At 49.8% G+C, this 17,602-nt stretch overlaps 1 protein-coding gene across 1 annotated transcript; it reads right to left on the bottom strand.

The window, feature by feature from the left end:
* Positions 1–205: 205 nt before the first annotated feature.
* RDH13 (retinol dehydrogenase 13) lies at positions 206–14,411 on the bottom strand. Its single transcript, XM_082605959.1, has 7 exons — positions 14,217–14,411; positions 11,195–11,313; positions 8,480–8,635; positions 5,632–5,736; positions 4,300–4,512; positions 3,429–3,530; positions 206–2,101 (listed from the first exon to the last, which is right to left on the bottom strand). Exons 1-7 carry the CDS (start codon positions 14,279–14,281, stop codon positions 1,857–1,859), a joined length of 1,005 nt encoding a protein of 334 aa, XP_082462085.1. The 5' UTR covers positions 14,282–14,411; the 3' UTR covers positions 206–1,856.
* Positions 14,412–17,602: the final 3,191 nt, after the last annotated feature.

Raw genomic sequence — 17,602 nt, forward strand, 5'->3', positions numbered from 1 at the left:
CCGGGGCACGAACCCGTGTCCCCTGCATCGGCAGGCGGACTCTCAACCACTGCGCCACCAGGGAAGCCCTTTTTTTTAAATTTAAAAAAAAAATTTTTTTTGGCCTCACCACGTGGCATATGGGATCTTAGTTCCCTGACCAGGGACTGAACCCATGCCCCCTGCAGTGGAAGCGCAGAGTCCTAACCCCTGGACTGCCAGGGAAGTCCCTGAAGCTTATTCCTCTTTATTTGAGCAGAAGGGAACGCATGGGAAATCCACTGGGGGTGCTAAGGAAGCAGATTTTGAAAAGAACAGAGTGGTAGGCAGAAAAGCGGGTCCTCCCCAAGGTGCCCACATCCTATCCCCCAGGACCCTGTTACTTCACAAGGCAAAGGGGGGATTAAGGTGGATGGTGGGATTCAAGTTTCTAATCAGCTGACTTTCAAGGAGGAAGATGATCCTGGATTATCTGGATGGGCCAAGGGATATCACAAGAGTCCTTAAAAACAGGAGATGGAGGCAGAAGTGAGAGAAACAGAGAGATGGCAGCGTGAGAAGGACCTGGCCTGCCATTGTCTGAAGGGGCCACAGGCCAAGAAGTGCAGGCGCCTCTAGAAGCTGGAAAAACGTAAGGAAACAGGTTCTCCCTGGGAGCCTTCAGAAGGAACCATACCTGTTCACTCTTTTTTTTCTTTACTTTTATTTGAGTATAGTTGATTTACAATGTTGTGTTGGTTTCAGGTGTAGAGCAAAGTGATTTAGTTATACATACACACGTATTCATTCTTTTTCAGATCCTTTTCTTTTCTCATATAGGTTCTCACAGAATACTGAGTAGAGTTCCCTGTGCCATACAGCAGGTCCTGGTTGGTTAGCTATCTTATACAGTAGTGTTGTATGTCAATCCCAAGCTCCTGATTTATCCCTCCCCCTCACACACACGTTTCCCCTTTGGTAACCGCAAGTCTGTTTTCTGATATCTGTAAGTCTGTTTCGGTTCTGTAAATAAGTTCGTTTGTATCATTTTTTAATTAGATTCCACATATGATGATATCATATGGTATTTGTCTTTCTCTCAGAACTGTTCACTCCTTGCTTTCAGTCCAGAGAGACCCACTTCGGGTCCCTCCAAGGGCCGCCCACAGCATGGCAGCTGGCGAGTGGGGATGGGCGGGAAGGTCGTGATCCCAGGCATCCTGTTTCCTCAGTGGTTCCTCCCCACCATGCTGTCCCCAGCGTGACTCGGAGATAATAAGGCCAGATCTGAGTCGGTCTGCTCCTGGGGGGCATCCCCAGCACCCTGCCAGGGTCTGGCACACAGAAGGTCCTCAGCAAACATCCAACGGCAAGGAACGTGCAGCTGCCATTCTCCAAGCCAAGCGATAATTCACGACCATCTAATGAGGTAGTCAGGTTATTCTGCACAGTTTACAGCTGGAGAAACCAAGGCTCAGAGATGAGACTGGAGGTGTGCAAGGTCCAAAAGGGGACCATGAACTCAAGCATCAGCCAGACAATTTGCCCACGTCCATCCAGTCCCCGACATGGCCCACACCAGAGGGAGCTGATGCCGCACCCCAAAATTCCTGGTTTGGATTCCCAAGGGAGGCATCTGATGGCCCAGCTCACCTGTTGGCAGCAGGGCACACTGTACCAGCCAGCCCCTGGGCCAGGCGCTCACCTGCTGTCCAATCCACTGTGGCCAGAAAGGGGGCAATACTGCCACCTAGAGGGCACTGCAGGCATGACAGCCAGCATTCTTTGGCCAAGACTGCCACCTAGAGGGTGCTGCGGGCATGGCAGCCAGCTTTGGTTGGTTGCTGTTCCATCTTGGTGACTGCCTCCCTGGTGGCTTTCATACCTGCTCCCAGAAGTTATTTGGGGAGGGGCTGTCCCCTCTCAGAGGATCCATAGGACATCTCCAAGCCCACAAGGCGGGCACTTTCAGCCCAAAGCCTCTGGGCTATCTCCTCATCCTCAGCTTCCGGGGCTGGAGCCTTCTCTTTGAGTCCCTCAAAGTACTTTCCAGAAACGCCCTCCAACTCCTCCGCCACGGCCAGGTAGGTGCTGGGCTGGGCCGCCAGCTGGGGGCTCTTGACCAGCAGCCAGAAGATGGGCCCTGCATCGGCCCACAGAGAGTTCAGTCCACACATTCAGAGAGGAAGATACACCCCAGGTGGCTCAGGGCCCACGAAGGCCAGAAGTTTCCCTGGAGTCCCACAGAGCTCTCCTCCAGGCATTTGCCCCTCTGGTTCCCAACACCAGGAGCTCCCTTCCCTGGCACTGCCCAGACAAATAATTCCAGATACAGGGACCAGCTTGAAAGCTGCCTCCTCCAGGAAGCCCCCCTGGCTTTTCCCAGGCAAACGGAAGGTCCCCCTCCTCTATGTCAGCCCCAAGTCCTCATCCCACCCGATCTTTCCTTAAAGTAGCTTCTGTGTATTGAGTGTCTCCAGTGCCAGCTTCAGCTTAAGGTCCCTGATACCTAGCCCCCACCAACTAAATATTTTTCAGAATTATAAACACTAGTTTAAAAAGCTCTAATTATTTATTCGGCCAGGAATTGTGCTGGCTCTTTTAGGGAGGTCTCATCTAATCCTCCCCACTGAGGCAGATAAGGAAAGGGAGGTTCGGAGAGAAGTCACTTTGCTGGTGGCCCAGCTAGTCCGGCATGAAACTGGAGTCAGCCCAAGCACGGCCGGACTCCAGGAAGTCAGCTCCATGACCTCCACCTCTGAAACAGTCTCATCAAACAGGCTCTGGCCTGTTTCCCAGGGCTATTCTGAGGCTGGCAGGCTGGGTAGACACATGAAAGTGACTCGGTACCAAGGAAGATACAGGGCAGGGGGCAGAGCAAAGGCCCTGAGGTTGCCTCTGGGCGTGATGTTAATTTTACGTGTGAACTTGACGGGGCTGAGGGATGTCCAGAGAGCAGGTAACACATTATTTCTGGGGCGTCTGTGAGGGTGTGAAGAGACTGCATTTGAATCAACAGACTATGTAAAATCCACCCTCACCAATGTGGGTGGGCACCATGCAATTAGTTGGGGGTGAAAATAGAACAAAAAGGTGGAGAAAGGGCGAATTCTCTCTCTCTCCTTGAGCAGGGACATCCATTTCCTCCTGGTCTCAGACATTGGCGCTCCTGGCCTTCCGACTTGGACTGGGACTTACACCATCACTTCCCGTGGTCCTCAGGCCTTTGGGTTTGGACTGCAACTACACCATCAGCTTTCCTGGGCCTCTGGCGTACAGATCAGGTCCCGGGACTTCTCAGCCCCACAGATGCATGAGCCAATCCCCCTAATAAATCTCTCTAAATATCTATGTACACCCTATTGGTTCTGCTTCTCAGGAAGACCCTAATGCACTGAGGGAGGGTCCTGAGCCCCAAGCTAGGAGGACAGGGGTTCAGTTAAGGGACCCCAAACTGGAAGGGGACTTACCGAGCGTGAAGCTGGAGAAGGCGGAGTTGTGCATGCCCGTGTGTCTGCCCAGCTCGGTCCTGGCCACGCCGGGGTGCAAGGCATTGACGGTCACGCCCGTGCCTGGGAAGAGAAGGAAAAAGTGAGGCAGGTTCACCCCTCACCAGGAAGGCTGATACCAACCACCCTAGGGGGCTCCCCCTGAATCCGTGTCACCCTCTTGCTCTGAAACCTCCATGTCCCCAGTTCCACTTGCAAGGCAGCTCTGTCTCAGAGGCCGCCCAGGGCAGAGCCTCTGAACCCGAGTGTGTAAAAATCACTCGGAGGGCTTGAGAAGCCCAGACCGCCGGGCTCCACCCCCCAGAGTCTGAAGCAGTGGGTCAGGGTGGGGTCTGAGATGCCGCAATTATGACAAACACCCAGGTGAGCTGACACTGCTGGTCTACTGACTCTTTGAGAAGCAAAGGCAAAGGGCAGACTTTTCAACCTCAGCACTATGGACGCTGAGGTCGGATGATTCTTTATCCTGTGCCTTGCAGGATGTTGAGCAGCATCCCTGGCCTCTGCCGACTAGATGCCAGGAACATCACCCAACCTGCCTCTGCTCCCCAAACTGACAGCGAAAAATGTCTCCAGATATTGTCAAAGGTTCACTGGTCTAGGGCACCAAAGAGTCAGGTGCCTGTCCGGGATGAGCAGAGAAGAATGCTGTAATTGATTAGTGATGTCTGCTTCAGGCACCAGCGGGGAGCGTGGTGGTAAGTGTGTCATATGTTTGCCTACTCAGTCCTGGAGCCAATGCTTGACCTCCCGTCCACCCAGAGTCACAGCAGGACTGTCTCAGGCTCGGAGCTAAAGGAAAGGGGAGACCAGCGAGGCTCGCCACACACACCTTGCAGCCGCCGGCTCAGCTCCTTGGTGAAGAGGACAACGGCCAGCTTGCTCTGGCAGTAGGCTGCCTTGGTGTCATACTTCCTCTTCTCCCAGTTCAAGTCCTCGAAGTCTATGTGCCCAGCGACGTGGGCCAAGGACGAGAGGTTGATGATGCGCGAAGGAGCAGAAGCTTTCAGCTTGTCCAGCAGCAAGTTCGTCAACAGGAAGTGACCTGGACGGTGGAAAACGAAAAGATAACTTCACTGAAGTCTTGTCCCGTGCACAGGACCACACTGAGAACATCACCTTATTTCATCCTCCCATAACTCATGTTTCTCAACAGGGTCCAACTTTGCGCCCCCCACCAGCAGGCATTTGGCACCACCTAGAGACAATTTTGATCGTCACAACTGTGGACCGTAGAGGGAGTGCTATTGCCACCTAGTGGGTGGAGGCCAGGGATGCTGCTAAAAATCCTACAGTGTGGGAGTTCCCTGGTGGCCTAATGGTTAGGATTCTGGGTTTTCACTGCTGCGGCCAGGGTTCAATCTCTGGTCAGTGAACGGAGATCCCACAAGCCATGTGGCATGTCAAAAAAAAAAAAAAAAATCCTACAATGTACCAGACTTTGCTGACAACAAATTGTCACAAAGCCCTGTGATAACCCTCTATGAGGTCAGCTAGAGAAGAGATGCCTTCTGTCTCCCAAAATCCTTTCTCCATTTCTTCTTCAGTGATAGAATTTTGGGTTATGCATGAGACTGCCCAGTGAAAGACTACATTTCCCAGACTCTCTTGCAGCTCCATCAGGTCACATGACTGAGTCCCAGCCCAAAGGGGGTGAAGGGTAATCACATGTGTTATGGGTGAATTGTATCACCCTCCCCAACCCCCCTAAAAAAATATGCCCTACCCTCCAGTACCTCAGCATGTGACCTTATTTGGAGAGAGGGTCTTTAGAAAGGTGATCAAGGTAAAATGAGGCCATTAGGGTGAGGTCATTAGGGTGGGCCTTAATCCTATATGATTGGTGTCCACCCAACGTCCATCACCCTTACTAATGGACTGCAGATGCATTCAGGGTGACAAAAGATAAACTGACACAGTGAGAGAAGGACAGACAGAGGCTGTGGGACAGACAGACAAAGGGACAAATGGCCAAGAGGCTGATGGAAGGTCCGAAGGACTGAGGGTCCAGCAATGAAAAGGCGATTCCCTGAGCTTCCAGGTGACCCTACTCACGGCCGCCTGGCCACAATGGAGAGAGGAAGACCCCTCCCGGAGCCTGTGTCTGGCCCACGGGGGCTCCTGCTCACATCCCAGGCTGATGCCACACAGCCTGCAATCTCACCCAGGTAGTTAACGCCAAGCTGCATCTCAAAGCCATCCTCAGTGGTCCAGTGGGGGCACCGCATCACGGCTGCGTTATTGATCAGGATGTGCACTCGCTCCTCCTCTGGAAGACAGGGGTGAGGACAAATGTGTGACTCAGTTTCCCCTTCTGTAAAAGGGGTGATAATACAACCTGCTGGGTAGAACGGCTTCGTTATTATCTATTTGACAAGTATTTTCTGCAACCTAAGTGCCCATCGATAGAGGAATGGATAAAGAAGATGTGGTACACATATATAATGGAATATTACTCAGCCATAGAAAAGAATGAAATAATGCCATTTGCAGCAACGTGGATGGACCTAGAGATTATCATACTAAGTGAAGTCAGTCAGAAAGAAAAAGACAAATACCATATGATATCACATGTGGAATCTAAAAAAATGATACGAATGACCTTATTTACAAAGCAGAAATAGACTCACAGGCATAGAAACCAAACTTACTGTTACCGAAGGAGAAGGGGGGAGGGATAAATCAGGAGCTGGGGATTAAAGTATACACGTCACTATATATAAAATAGATAACCAACAAGGACCTACCTACTGTATAGCACAGGGAACTATATTCAATGTCTTGTACTAACCTATAATGGAAAAGAATCTAAAAAAGAATTTTTCTGTGTGTGTGTGTGTGAGCGTGTGTGTGTATATAACTGAATCACTTTGCTGTATGCCTGAAACTACAAAAACACTGTAAATCAACTATATTTCAATAAAAATTTAAAAAATACACACACAGGAATTCCCTGGCAGTCCAGGGGTTAGGACTCCATGCTTCTACTGCAGGGGGCACGGGTTCCATACCTGGTCAGGGAACTAAGATCCTACATGCCACGCAGTGGCCAAAAAAAACCACAAGCTAGCCACAAGAAAAGAAGGAAAAAGTTCTGCCTGTAACGATCTCCGAAAGAGCAAGGGGCAGCACCAGGTATATAACAGGCTCCGCTTTGTACAAAAAACCCAAGGGGAAGTGTATCCCCGTTTGCTTTATAAATGCATAAATGGTCCCCAGTAGGACACACAAGAGGTGGAGCACTGAACACATCTGAGGACGGCATGCTGGGAGCTAATGGCAGGCGTGGCGGGAAGATGTTTTGCTGTATCCCCATGTGCATCTTCTGAACGTTTAACCCTCCAAATGTTATTCCTGTTCAAAAAAAAATAAACTCGTAAGTGGTTCTGAGACCATGTGGTGGGGAGCAAAAAAGAGTGAGTCAGGCATCAATGTGACGGAAGTGCAGAGAAATGCCAGCCTGATCCCTGGATTTGCAAAAAGAAACACAGCAAGAATGTGGGAGCTCCAGATATTCTGCACTAACCCTCAGTTACCTACTGGCACGGCCATGTCCCCCACCGGCCCAGGCGCTCCTCGGAAGCAGAGCCTGAATCTGACTCACATCTGTGTCACCTGCGTCACCCAAGAGCCAGAGGGCCTCCGGAAACATTGGCTGGATCAGCGTTTCTGCCCTTCTGCATCTGGCTAACTCTTCCTCCCTCCTTGGCCTCTACTTCTTGTAGGATCCAAGCACACATGGGACTTAGTTGTCCTAGACAGCAGTCAGTTAACTTCTTCTATAAAGGACCAGGTAGTAAATATTTCTGGCTTTGCAGGCAATATGGTCTGTCTCTACTAAACTCTGCCCTCCCAGCACTAAAGCAGCCACAGATAAAACATAAACCAATGCGCATGGCTGCATGCCAATAAAACTTTATGGAAACTAAAATCTGAATTCTGGGAACTCCCTGGCGGTCCAGTGGTTAGGTCTCTGCGTTTTCACTGCCAAGGGCGCGGGTTCCATCCCTGGTCCAGGAACTAAGATCCCACAAGCCAGGACTTCCCTGGTGGCGCAGTGGTTAAGAATCCGCCTACCAATGCAGGGGATGCGGGTTCGAGCCCTGGTCCGGGAAGATCCCACATGCTGCAGAGCAACTAAGCCTGTGCACTACAGCTACTGAGCCTGCGCTCTAGAGCCTATGCTCTAAAGCCCACGAGCCACAACTACTGAGCCCACATGGCACAACTACTGAAGCCCGTGCACCTAGAGCCCATGCTCTGCAACAAGAGAAGCCACCGCAATGAGAAGCCTGCACACTGCAACAAAGAGTAGCCCCCGCTCGCCACAACTAGAGAAAGCCTGTGCGCAGCAACGAAGACCCAACACAGCCAAAAAAATAATAATAATAAATAAATAAATTTATTAAAAAAAAAAAAAAGAAATCCCAGGACTTCCCTGGTAGTGCAGTGGTTGGGAATCTGCCTGCCAATGCAGGGGACACAGGTTTGATCCCTGGTCCAGGAAGATCCCACATACCATGGAGCAACTAAGCCTGTGCGCCACAACTACTGAGCCTGCACTCTAGAGCCCGCGAGCCACAATAAGAGAAGCCACCACAATGAGAAGCCAGCGCACCGCAACGAAGAGTAGCCCCCGCTTGCCACAACTAGAGAAAGCCTATGTGCAGCAATGAAGACCCAATGCAGCATAAAATAAATAAATTTATTAAAAAAAAAAAAAACTCCCACAAGCCATGTGGCACAGCCAAAATAAAATAAAATCTGAATTCCATATGATGGTCACATGTCATGAAGTGTTATTCTTTTAATTTTCTTTCCCCCATGTAAAAATAAAAAATATGTAAATGTGAAAATGTCAGAAGAGAAAAAAATGTAAAATCTTTACCGAAAGGCTGAACGAAAACAGGTGGCAACCAATACCTGGCTCTAGGACCTGCCTGGTATAATTCCCTCCTCCCAGCCTGGCCGCCCAAGTCCTCGCCCCACAAGGCCAGCGTCATCCCTCTTACCCTCAATGATCTTCGCTGCAAACTCTCGGATGGACTTAAGGGAGGCCAAGTCCAGGTGCCGGGCGTTGACGCGGTGATTAAGGGTCTCCCCTCGAATCTCCCTGGCTGCTGCTTCACACTTCTCCAAGTCTCGACAGGCCAGAATGATGGTACCTCCTGGAAGAGCCAGACCAAAAAAAAAAAACTTTTTAATGAAAGTTGTTTTAAAAGTTCCACTCCTGAAGCAACCTAAATGTCCATCAGCAGAGGAATGGATAAAGAAGATGTGGTACGTATATACAATGGGATACTACTCGGCCATAAAAAGAACAAAATAATGCCATCTGTAGCAACATGGATGGACCCAGAGATTGTCATACTGAGGGAAGTAAGTCAGACGGAGAAAGACAAATATCAGATGATATCACTTATATATGGAATCCAAAAAAAGGGTACAAATGAAGTAATGTACAAAACAGAAGTAGAGTCATGTATGTAGAAAACAAACTTATGGTTACCAGGGGATGGGGGGGATAAATTGGGAGATTGGGATTGACATGTACACACTATTATACATAAAATAAATGACCAACAAGGACCTACTGTACAGCACAGGGAACTCTGCTCAATATTCTGTAACAACCTAAATGAGAAAAGAACTTGAAAAAGAACAGATACATGTATATGTATAACTGAATTACTTTGCTGTACACCTGAAACTAACACAACACTGTAAATCAACTACAGTCCAATATAAAATTTTTAAAAAATGTTTTTAAGGGATGAATGAATAAGTGAAATGTGATTTGTCCATCAGTGGAATATCAGCCATGAAAAGGAAGGAAATTCCAACATATCTACACCATGGATGAACCTCACAAACGTGATGTGCAGTGAAAGAAGCCAGACACAAAAGGACACAGAGTGCATGATTCATTTATCTGAAATGTCCAGAAGAGGCAAATCCACAGAAGGAAGATTACTGGTTTCCTAGCTTTGGCGGGGAAGGGAAAGTAGGGGGTGATGGCTTCGAGGAGCCCGGTTGCGTTTTGGGGTGATGAGAAATGTTCTAAAATGGCGACCAGTGACGGCTGCACAATTCTGTGAATATACTAAAAATCATGGAAGTGTATACTTTAAATGTGTGAATTAAATCTTAATACAGCTTTAAAAAGAAAACTTTTGGGGGACTTCCCTGGCAGTCCAGAGGGTTAAGGCTCCGTGCTTCCACTGTAGGGGGCGCAGGTTCCAACCCTGGTCAGGGAACTAAGTTCCCGCATGCTGGGGCGGCAGAGCCAAAATTTAAAAAAAAAAAAAAAAGGAAAAAATTTAATTTTTTTAAACTTTTTTTTTCAAATTAGAAAAGTGAGAAGGAACAGGGACTGAGAGGATGGGCAGCAAGGATGCCGAACCGCGTGGGTCTCCAGGGCTCGTCCTCCACAGCCGGCCCCCCATCACGCAGCCCAGAATGGACTCATCAAGTCCCGGATCTGTCTGTCCTCCCAGTGGCAGCCTGGCTCTCAAGGGACCACAGTGGGTGTGTTGGCCCAATTTCCCTTCTCGCTTTATTTTTTCTTTAAATAAATTAGCTGTCTTATTTGTTTTCTTTTTTTTTATTTCTTTTTTTTAAATTTGTCTATTTATTTATGTTTGGCTGCATTGGGTCTTTGTTGCTGCGTGTGAGCTTTTTCTAATTGTGGCGAGCAGGAGCTACTCTTTGTTGCGGTGCATGGGCTTCTCATTGCAGTGGCTTCTCTTTTTGCGGAGCACGGGCTCTAGGCGCGTGGGCTTCAGTAGTTGTGGTGCGCAGGCTCAGTAGTTGTGGCGCGCGGGCTTAGTGGCTCCACGGCATGTGGGATCTTCCCGGACCAGGGCTCAAACCCACGTCCCCTGCGTTGGCAGGCCGACTCTTAACCACTGCGCTACCAGGGAAGTTCCTCCCTTCTCACTTTTTCCTGAAAGGAACACCTGTCCCTCCCTTGGGGAAACCCCATGTGGTGTGGGGGGCAGGGGGGCTGCCCTCATGGCCCCCCACCACTCTCACCCCAGGGGTGAACAGGCAGCTCAGGCCTGGTCAGTCCATCAGGGACCCATTCACTGGCCACCTCGACTCGACCAGCCTGAGGACAGTTTCCGGTCTCCCTAGCCCTCACCCCTGCCCTGCCCTGGCCTCCCCGTCCCAGCCAAGGCAGCTTTGGTCTTCCAGCTGTTCAAACAAAACCTTAACTCCTCCCTTTCTCGTACCTGAGCCCACAGGAAACCCCACTGATTCCAAGTTCAAAAGACATCTGCATGTGCTGAGGAGGGCACTTCTCCTCCATTAAGCCCAGTCTGACCATGAGAAAAACGTCAAACAGACCCAAATCGAAGGGTGTTCTTCCTACAAAACGCCTGACCAGTAAGCTTGGGAGAGCCTGACCCCCAACCTCTGACCCAGGCCCTGACCCAGCCATTAGGACTGAGTCCAACTACAGTAGGAAAGGGCACAGCCGATGCAAAGAGAAAAACCCAAGCCAATAACTGCTGAGCGCCCACGGCCTCCTCTGAGACCCTGAACCTGTCCTTCCCTCTTCCAGAGACACAAGGCTTTAGGGCTTAAGCCAGTGTGAGTTTGTTTCTGCCACTTGCAATCAAAAGAATCAGATGCCTCAACATCCCCCGGGAAATCAAACCATCCACCACCAGATCTTGCGCCCGAGCCTCAGGCAGAGAAGCAGGTGCCCACCGGGACTTCACCTCTTTTGGCCAGCTCCAAGGCGGTCTGCTTCCCAATGCCCGTGTTGGCGCCGGTCACAATGACGGTCTTCCCGGGAATGGTGGTCTTGCTGGGACAAGCCCCGCCGGCGACAAAGTCCCTGGAGGTAAAAAACGGCAGGTCAGTTCGGTCTGTCTGTCCTCTCTCACCACAGGTGCCCCTGACTGCTGTGATCTCAGGGAAATGACCTCTCTGAGCTTGTGTTCCCCCAACGGAAAGGTAGAAGCGACATCGCATAACTCCATGGGACCGGTGTCGTGGTACAGGTAAAGGACTCAGCATGGTCTGGTGCAGGGAGCGTGCACAGCGAGACAATCGTCATTTTAGAAAGACCCCCTGTATTCGCTTCCTGTGGCTGCTGTAACAGATCACCACAAGCTCAGTGGGTTAAAACCATGCAACGCTATTTCCTACAGTCTGCAGGTCAGAGTCCGAAATGGGTCTCACTGGGCTTAAATCGAGGTGTCGGCAGAGCTGTGTGCCTTCTGGAGGCTCCAGGGAGAACTGAGAATCATCCCCATGCCTTTTCCAGATTCTAGGGGCCGCCCGCATCCCTTGGCTTGTGGCCCCTTCCTTCACCTTCAAAGTCAGCAGCACAGCATCTTCAAGTCCCTGACTCTGATGCTTCTGCCTCCCTCTTATAAGGATCGTTGTGATGATGTTGGGCCACCTGGATAACCCAGATCCTCTCCCATCTCAAGGTCCTTAACACAGTGACATCTGAAAAGTCCCCTTTGACAAGTTCTGGGAATTAGGACGTGCACATCGTTGGGGGCCCTTATTCTGCTACTATGCCCACATTCCAGAGGCTAAATACTGGAAGCAATCAAATGTCACCAACAGGGAACTGGCCAAATAAACAATGTTATCTCCACACAAGAGAAGGGCAATGTACAACACAGTAGGCACCAGCCACCAGAGGCTAATTTTTTTCTTTTTTCTAATTAATTAATTTATTTTTTGTATTTATTTTTGGCTGCATTGGGTCTCCGTTGCTGCGCACGGGCTTTCTCTAGTTGCGGTGAGCCAGAGCTACTCTTCGTTGCAGTGCGCAGGCGTCGCATTGCAGTGGCTTCTCTTGTTGCGGAGCATAGGCTCTAGGCACCCGGGCTTCAGTAGTTGTGGCACACAGGCTCAGTAATTGTGGCTTGTGGGCTCTGGAGCACAGGCTCAGTTGTTGTGGTGCACTGGCTTAGCTGCTCCACGGCATGTGGGATCTTCCCGGACCAGGGCTCGAACCCGTGTCTCCTGCATTGGCAGGCGGATTCTTAACCACTGCGCCACCAGGGAAGTCCCCTGAGGCTAATTTTTAAATTTAATTAAAAATAAATAGTCTAAACTAACACAACATAGTAAAGCAACCATACTCCAATAAAAAATAATAATAATAATAATAATAAAAAGTAAAAAATAATAAAAAGTAAAAAAATAAAAAATAAAACAATAGTCATACTTTCCCCCCTAGGGCATTCAGTTTTCTTTTATTCTTCCCATGCTGGCACTTTTTTTTTTAAATTTTTATTTTTGCTGTGTTGGGTCTTCGTTTCTGTGCGAGGGCTTTCTCTAGTTGTGGCAAGCAGGGGCCACTCTTCATCGCGGTGCGCGGGCCTCTGACTATCGCGGCCTCTCTTGTTGCAGAGCACAGGCTCCAGACGCGCAGGCTCAGTAGTTGTGGCTCACGGGCCCAGCTGCTCCGCGGCATATGGGATCCTCCCAGACCAGGGCTCGAACCCGTGTCCCTGCATTAGCAGGCGGATTCTCAACCACTGCACCACCAAGGAAGCCCCACTTTTTCATTTTTAAGCTTTTTCAGAACTGAAAGACATCAGCATGAATAAAAATAACAGTAGCCGAGGGACTTCCCCGGTGGCGCAGTGGTTAAGAATCCGCCTGCCAATGCAGGGGACATGGGTTCAAGCTCTGGTCCGGGAAGATCCCACATGCCGCGGAGCAACTAAGCCCGTGCGCCACAACTACTGAGCCTGCGTTCTAGAGCCCGCGAGCCACAACTACTGAGCCCGCGTGTCACAACTACTGAAGCCTGCACGCCTAGAGCCCATGCTCCGCAACACGAGAAACCACCGCACTGAGAAGCCCGCGCACCGCAACAAAGAGTAGCCCCCGCTCACCGCAACTAGAGAAAGCGCACGCGCAGCAACGAAGACCCAACGCAGCCAAAAATAAATAAATAAAAAGTAGTCGCACGGTATGGCTCATAATGGACAGGTCAAATGTAAAACATTTCGATGATCACAGGAAGTTCTACTGACCGGTGCTCCCATAGAATATTTGGTAGCTGTTTTTTGGTTTGGGGGGGATTTTTATATTGAAGTATAGTTGATATACAATATTATATAAGGTACAGGTGTACAATATAATGATTTACAATTTTTAAAGGTTATATTCCATTTATAACCTATTTCATTTATAACATAAAATATTTGCTATATTCCACGGGTTGTGCAATATATCCTTGTAGCTATTTTATACCTAATAGTTTTTACTTCTTAGTCCCGTTTTGTCTTGTTTTTATTAAACGAATTAGCCTAAGAAAGAGAAGAAAGAGCTATAGTATGTCTACATACCACGCAATACCATCTTTTCACTTACTGACTTGGACAATTCTAATTTGTTTCTCTTATTCCGGACAACGGGAGCTTAGGTGGTACACACTTTCCTTGCATCTGGGCCACGACTTGACATATGGGAAGTGCTCAATAAGTGTCCGCTGAATGAATGAATTAACCCATTAAAAGTCCAGAGCAACTAGACCAAAATGTTTACCAGGGCCCGGATCCGCCCCTTTCTCTGGGTGACCTTGGGCCGTGACCTGCCCTCTCGGGGACCAGGCTTGCCCCCGCATTCTCTGGGAGCACTGCTGGACGGGTGAGCTGGAGGACTCCTGGGTGGGCCAAGGGTTGGCAACCTCCACTCGGCGTTCCCTCCCTCGTCCTTGCCCACCGGCCAGCCGTTACCGCGCCTGCGGGACCCACACGTACTTACTTGAGCAGCACGGCGCCACCCACCGCTGTGCCCAGCACGGACAGCGGCAGAATGTAGCGATTCATACCGGGCCGGAGCCGGGGGCGGGGGGGGCGGTTCCACTGCAGCCGCCCGCAGACCCGCGCCCGGGGTCGGTCCTAAGAGCGCGCTGCCTGGGATTCACGTGAGGAAGTGCAGGCCCCGCTGGAATCCTCGGCTTCCGGAAACGGGCAGGGCGGAACTTCCGGGGGAGGGACCTATGGGGAGGGGCCATGAGCGCAGCTGCAGCTGGGCATGGTAGTTTCCGGAGCCGGGGGAGAGGCCGTGGTCTCGGGGGCGGGGCCTACACGCAGTTCCAATAACGTCGCACTCGCACAGCTGCTGGAGGGACCCCACGATCCCAATCCTGCAGCTGCTGCTTCCGGACTTCGGTCCTCTGTGTCTTTCAAATGTACCAGCATGTTTCCTCTTCTAAAAATATGTTCCTTACAAAGTACTATGTATAAAATAAGCTACAAGGATATACTGTACAGCACAGGGACTATAGCCAATATTTTATAAAAACTGTAAATGGAATATAATCTATAAAAATTTTGAATCACTATGTTGTACACCTGAAACTAATATAATATTGTAAATCAACTATACTGCAATAAAAATAAATAAGGAACATAAATATATGTGTTCCTCGTAGACTTTCTGGGACAATTTGATCATTTCAATGCTCAGAATCCAAGACCTACTAGCCTGAGAGGTTCCCAAACTCCTGGGTCCTGAGGCAGGAAGACATGGGGCCATACACTCTGGGTCTGAAGGAGGAGGGGCTGGGGGCCTGGAGCCCTGGGTCTGAGGGGGGAGGGGCTAGGACTCCTGGGCCTGAGGAGAGGCTCACCCTAATTCAAAACGGCCTCATCTTTATTAATTACATCTGCAAATACCCTATTTCCGAATAATGTCACATTCTGTGGTCTCCTGCAGGTTAGGATTTCAACATATGAACTTGTGGGGGGAGAGGGGCGAGGCAATTCAACCCATCCCACTTACGATACCCAAAAGTTGGAAGCAACCCAATTTTGTAATTGACATGTCCATTGACAGCTAAAGGAATAAGTTATTTAGAATAACTTCATACAATGTACTCAATAAAAAGGAATGAGGGGGCTTCCCTGGTGGTGCAGTGGTTGAGAGTCCGCCTGCCAATACAGGGGACATGGGTTCGTGCCCCGGTCCGGGAAGATCCCACATGCCACGGAGCGTCTGGGCCCGTGAGCCATGGCCGCTGAGCCTGTGCGTCCGGAGCCTGTGCTGAGCAACGGGAGAGGCCACAACAGTGAGAGGCCCGCGTACAGAAAAAAAAAAAAAAAAAAAAAAAGGAATGAGGACTTCCCTGATGGTCTAGTGGTTAAGACTCCAAGCTCTCAATGCAGGGGGCATGGGTTCAAACCCCCTGGTCGGCAAAGATCCCACATGCCCTGTGGTGCGGGCCCCTTCCCCCCAACAAAGAAGGAATGAACTACTGGTATTTACACAATATGTATGATTCCAGTTACATGACAATCTAGGAAAAACAAAACTATAGTGAGAGGATGAAGATCAGTGGTTACCAAGGGCAGAGGGGATGGGGGAAGTGATTACTGCAAAGGGAACTTTTGGGGGGTTTGGAAAGAATCTCTAAATCGCACTGGTGTTTATATACATGATAACGTATATTTGTCAAATCTCATCAGCATGTTCACTTAAAATTAGTGAATTTTATTGCATGTAAATTATAGTGCAATAAAGCTGAAAAAAACCACTGAAAAGATTTGCATGATTTTGTTTTGGAAATTATTTGACTCCAAGTAACTCATTTGATTTATGATTGGATCAGGTTTGTCAACAATCCACAGGCATACTTCAGAATACTTACGAAATGACAAATATCTGACTGATAAATTGTTTCCACATGTCCCAAGAGGGTTTTTGGGGTTTTGTTTTTTGGTTTTTTTATTTTTTGGGGGGGCGGGGGGCGGTTCGCGGGCCTCTCACTGCTGTGGCCTCTCCCATTGCGGAGCACAGGCTCCGGACACGCAGGCTCAGCGGCCATGGCTCACGGGTCCAGCCGCTCCGCGGCATGTGGGATCTTCCCGGACCGGGGCACGAAACCGTGTCCCCTGCATTGGCAGGCGGACTCTCAACCACTGCGCCACCAGGGAAGCCCTGTTTTTTGTTTTTTTAGCAAGACAAAACATGCTTATTTAGTTAAAACTGGTGAGTGGGGGCAGGACATGGCAGAAGTGTACAGAGCTGGAGATGAGAGAGGGTCAGGGGTCAGCACAGCACTCAGGGTGGAGGATCCAGAAGTCTTGGAGGTGGGCAGTTCTTTGGTAACTTATCCCCCACTTTCCTCGGAGCTACATGAGGCTCAAGAGCCCCAGGGGGTTCCAGAGCCCTGACCAGGAAGGAAAGTCTTGTCCTAACAAGTCTAGGGAGGCCCAGCCCCCAGCAACAGCAGGAACTCTTGGGGACAGGATGAAAGCACCTGGACAGCAAGCTCCACGTTGGTCTCTAAGATGGGAATGTCCAGGGTAGAGAAAATCTAGAAATTCTGAAGCATCACCTCTTGGCTCCATCATCCACAGATGAGGAATACCAGTAGCTGAGCCCAAGTGGGTTATCAAATGGATTAACCACACACACACACACACACACACTTTGCAAAATAAAAAGCAAAAACAAGAGATAAAAACAACCCCAAAGCTGTCATGAATCACCATCTCATAGAGGACAAACAAGTGGCTACCAGTGGGGGGGCGGGAGCAATATAGGGGTGGGCGAGTGGGAGGTATGAACTGCTGGGTGTTAGATAGCTACAGGGATGTATTTATTGTACAACATGGGGAACATAGCCAATATTTTGCAATAACTTTAAATGCAGTGGAGCCTTTAAAAATTGTATTTAAAAAATTGTATAAGGACTTCCCTGGTGGCACAGTGGTTTAGAATCCACCTGCCAATACAGGGGACACGGGTTTGATCCCTGCTCTGGGAAGATCCCACATGCTGCAGAGCAACTAAGCCCGTGGGCCACAGCTACTGAGACTGTGCTCTAGAGCCTACAAGCCACAACTACTGAGCCCGTGTGCCACAACTACTGAAGCCAGCACGCCTAGAGCCCGTGCTCTGCAACAAGAGAAGCCACTGCAATGAGAAGCTTGCGCACCGCAACGAAGAGTAGGCCCTGCTCGACCCAACTAAAGAAAGCCCATGGGCTTCCCTGGTGGCGCAGTGGTTGAGAGTCCGCCTGCCGATGCAGGGGACATGGGTTCGTGCCCGGGTCCAGGAAGATCCCACATGCCACGGAGCGGCTGGGCCCGTGAGCCATGGCCGCTGAGCCTGTGTGTCCGGAGACTGTGCTCCGCAATGGG

Source organism: Mesoplodon mirus (genome assembly GCF_964341445.2).
Source record: "Mesoplodon mirus genome assembly, chromosome: 19".
Lineage (NCBI taxonomy): Eukaryota > Metazoa > Chordata > Mammalia > Artiodactyla > Ziphiidae > Mesoplodon > Mesoplodon mirus.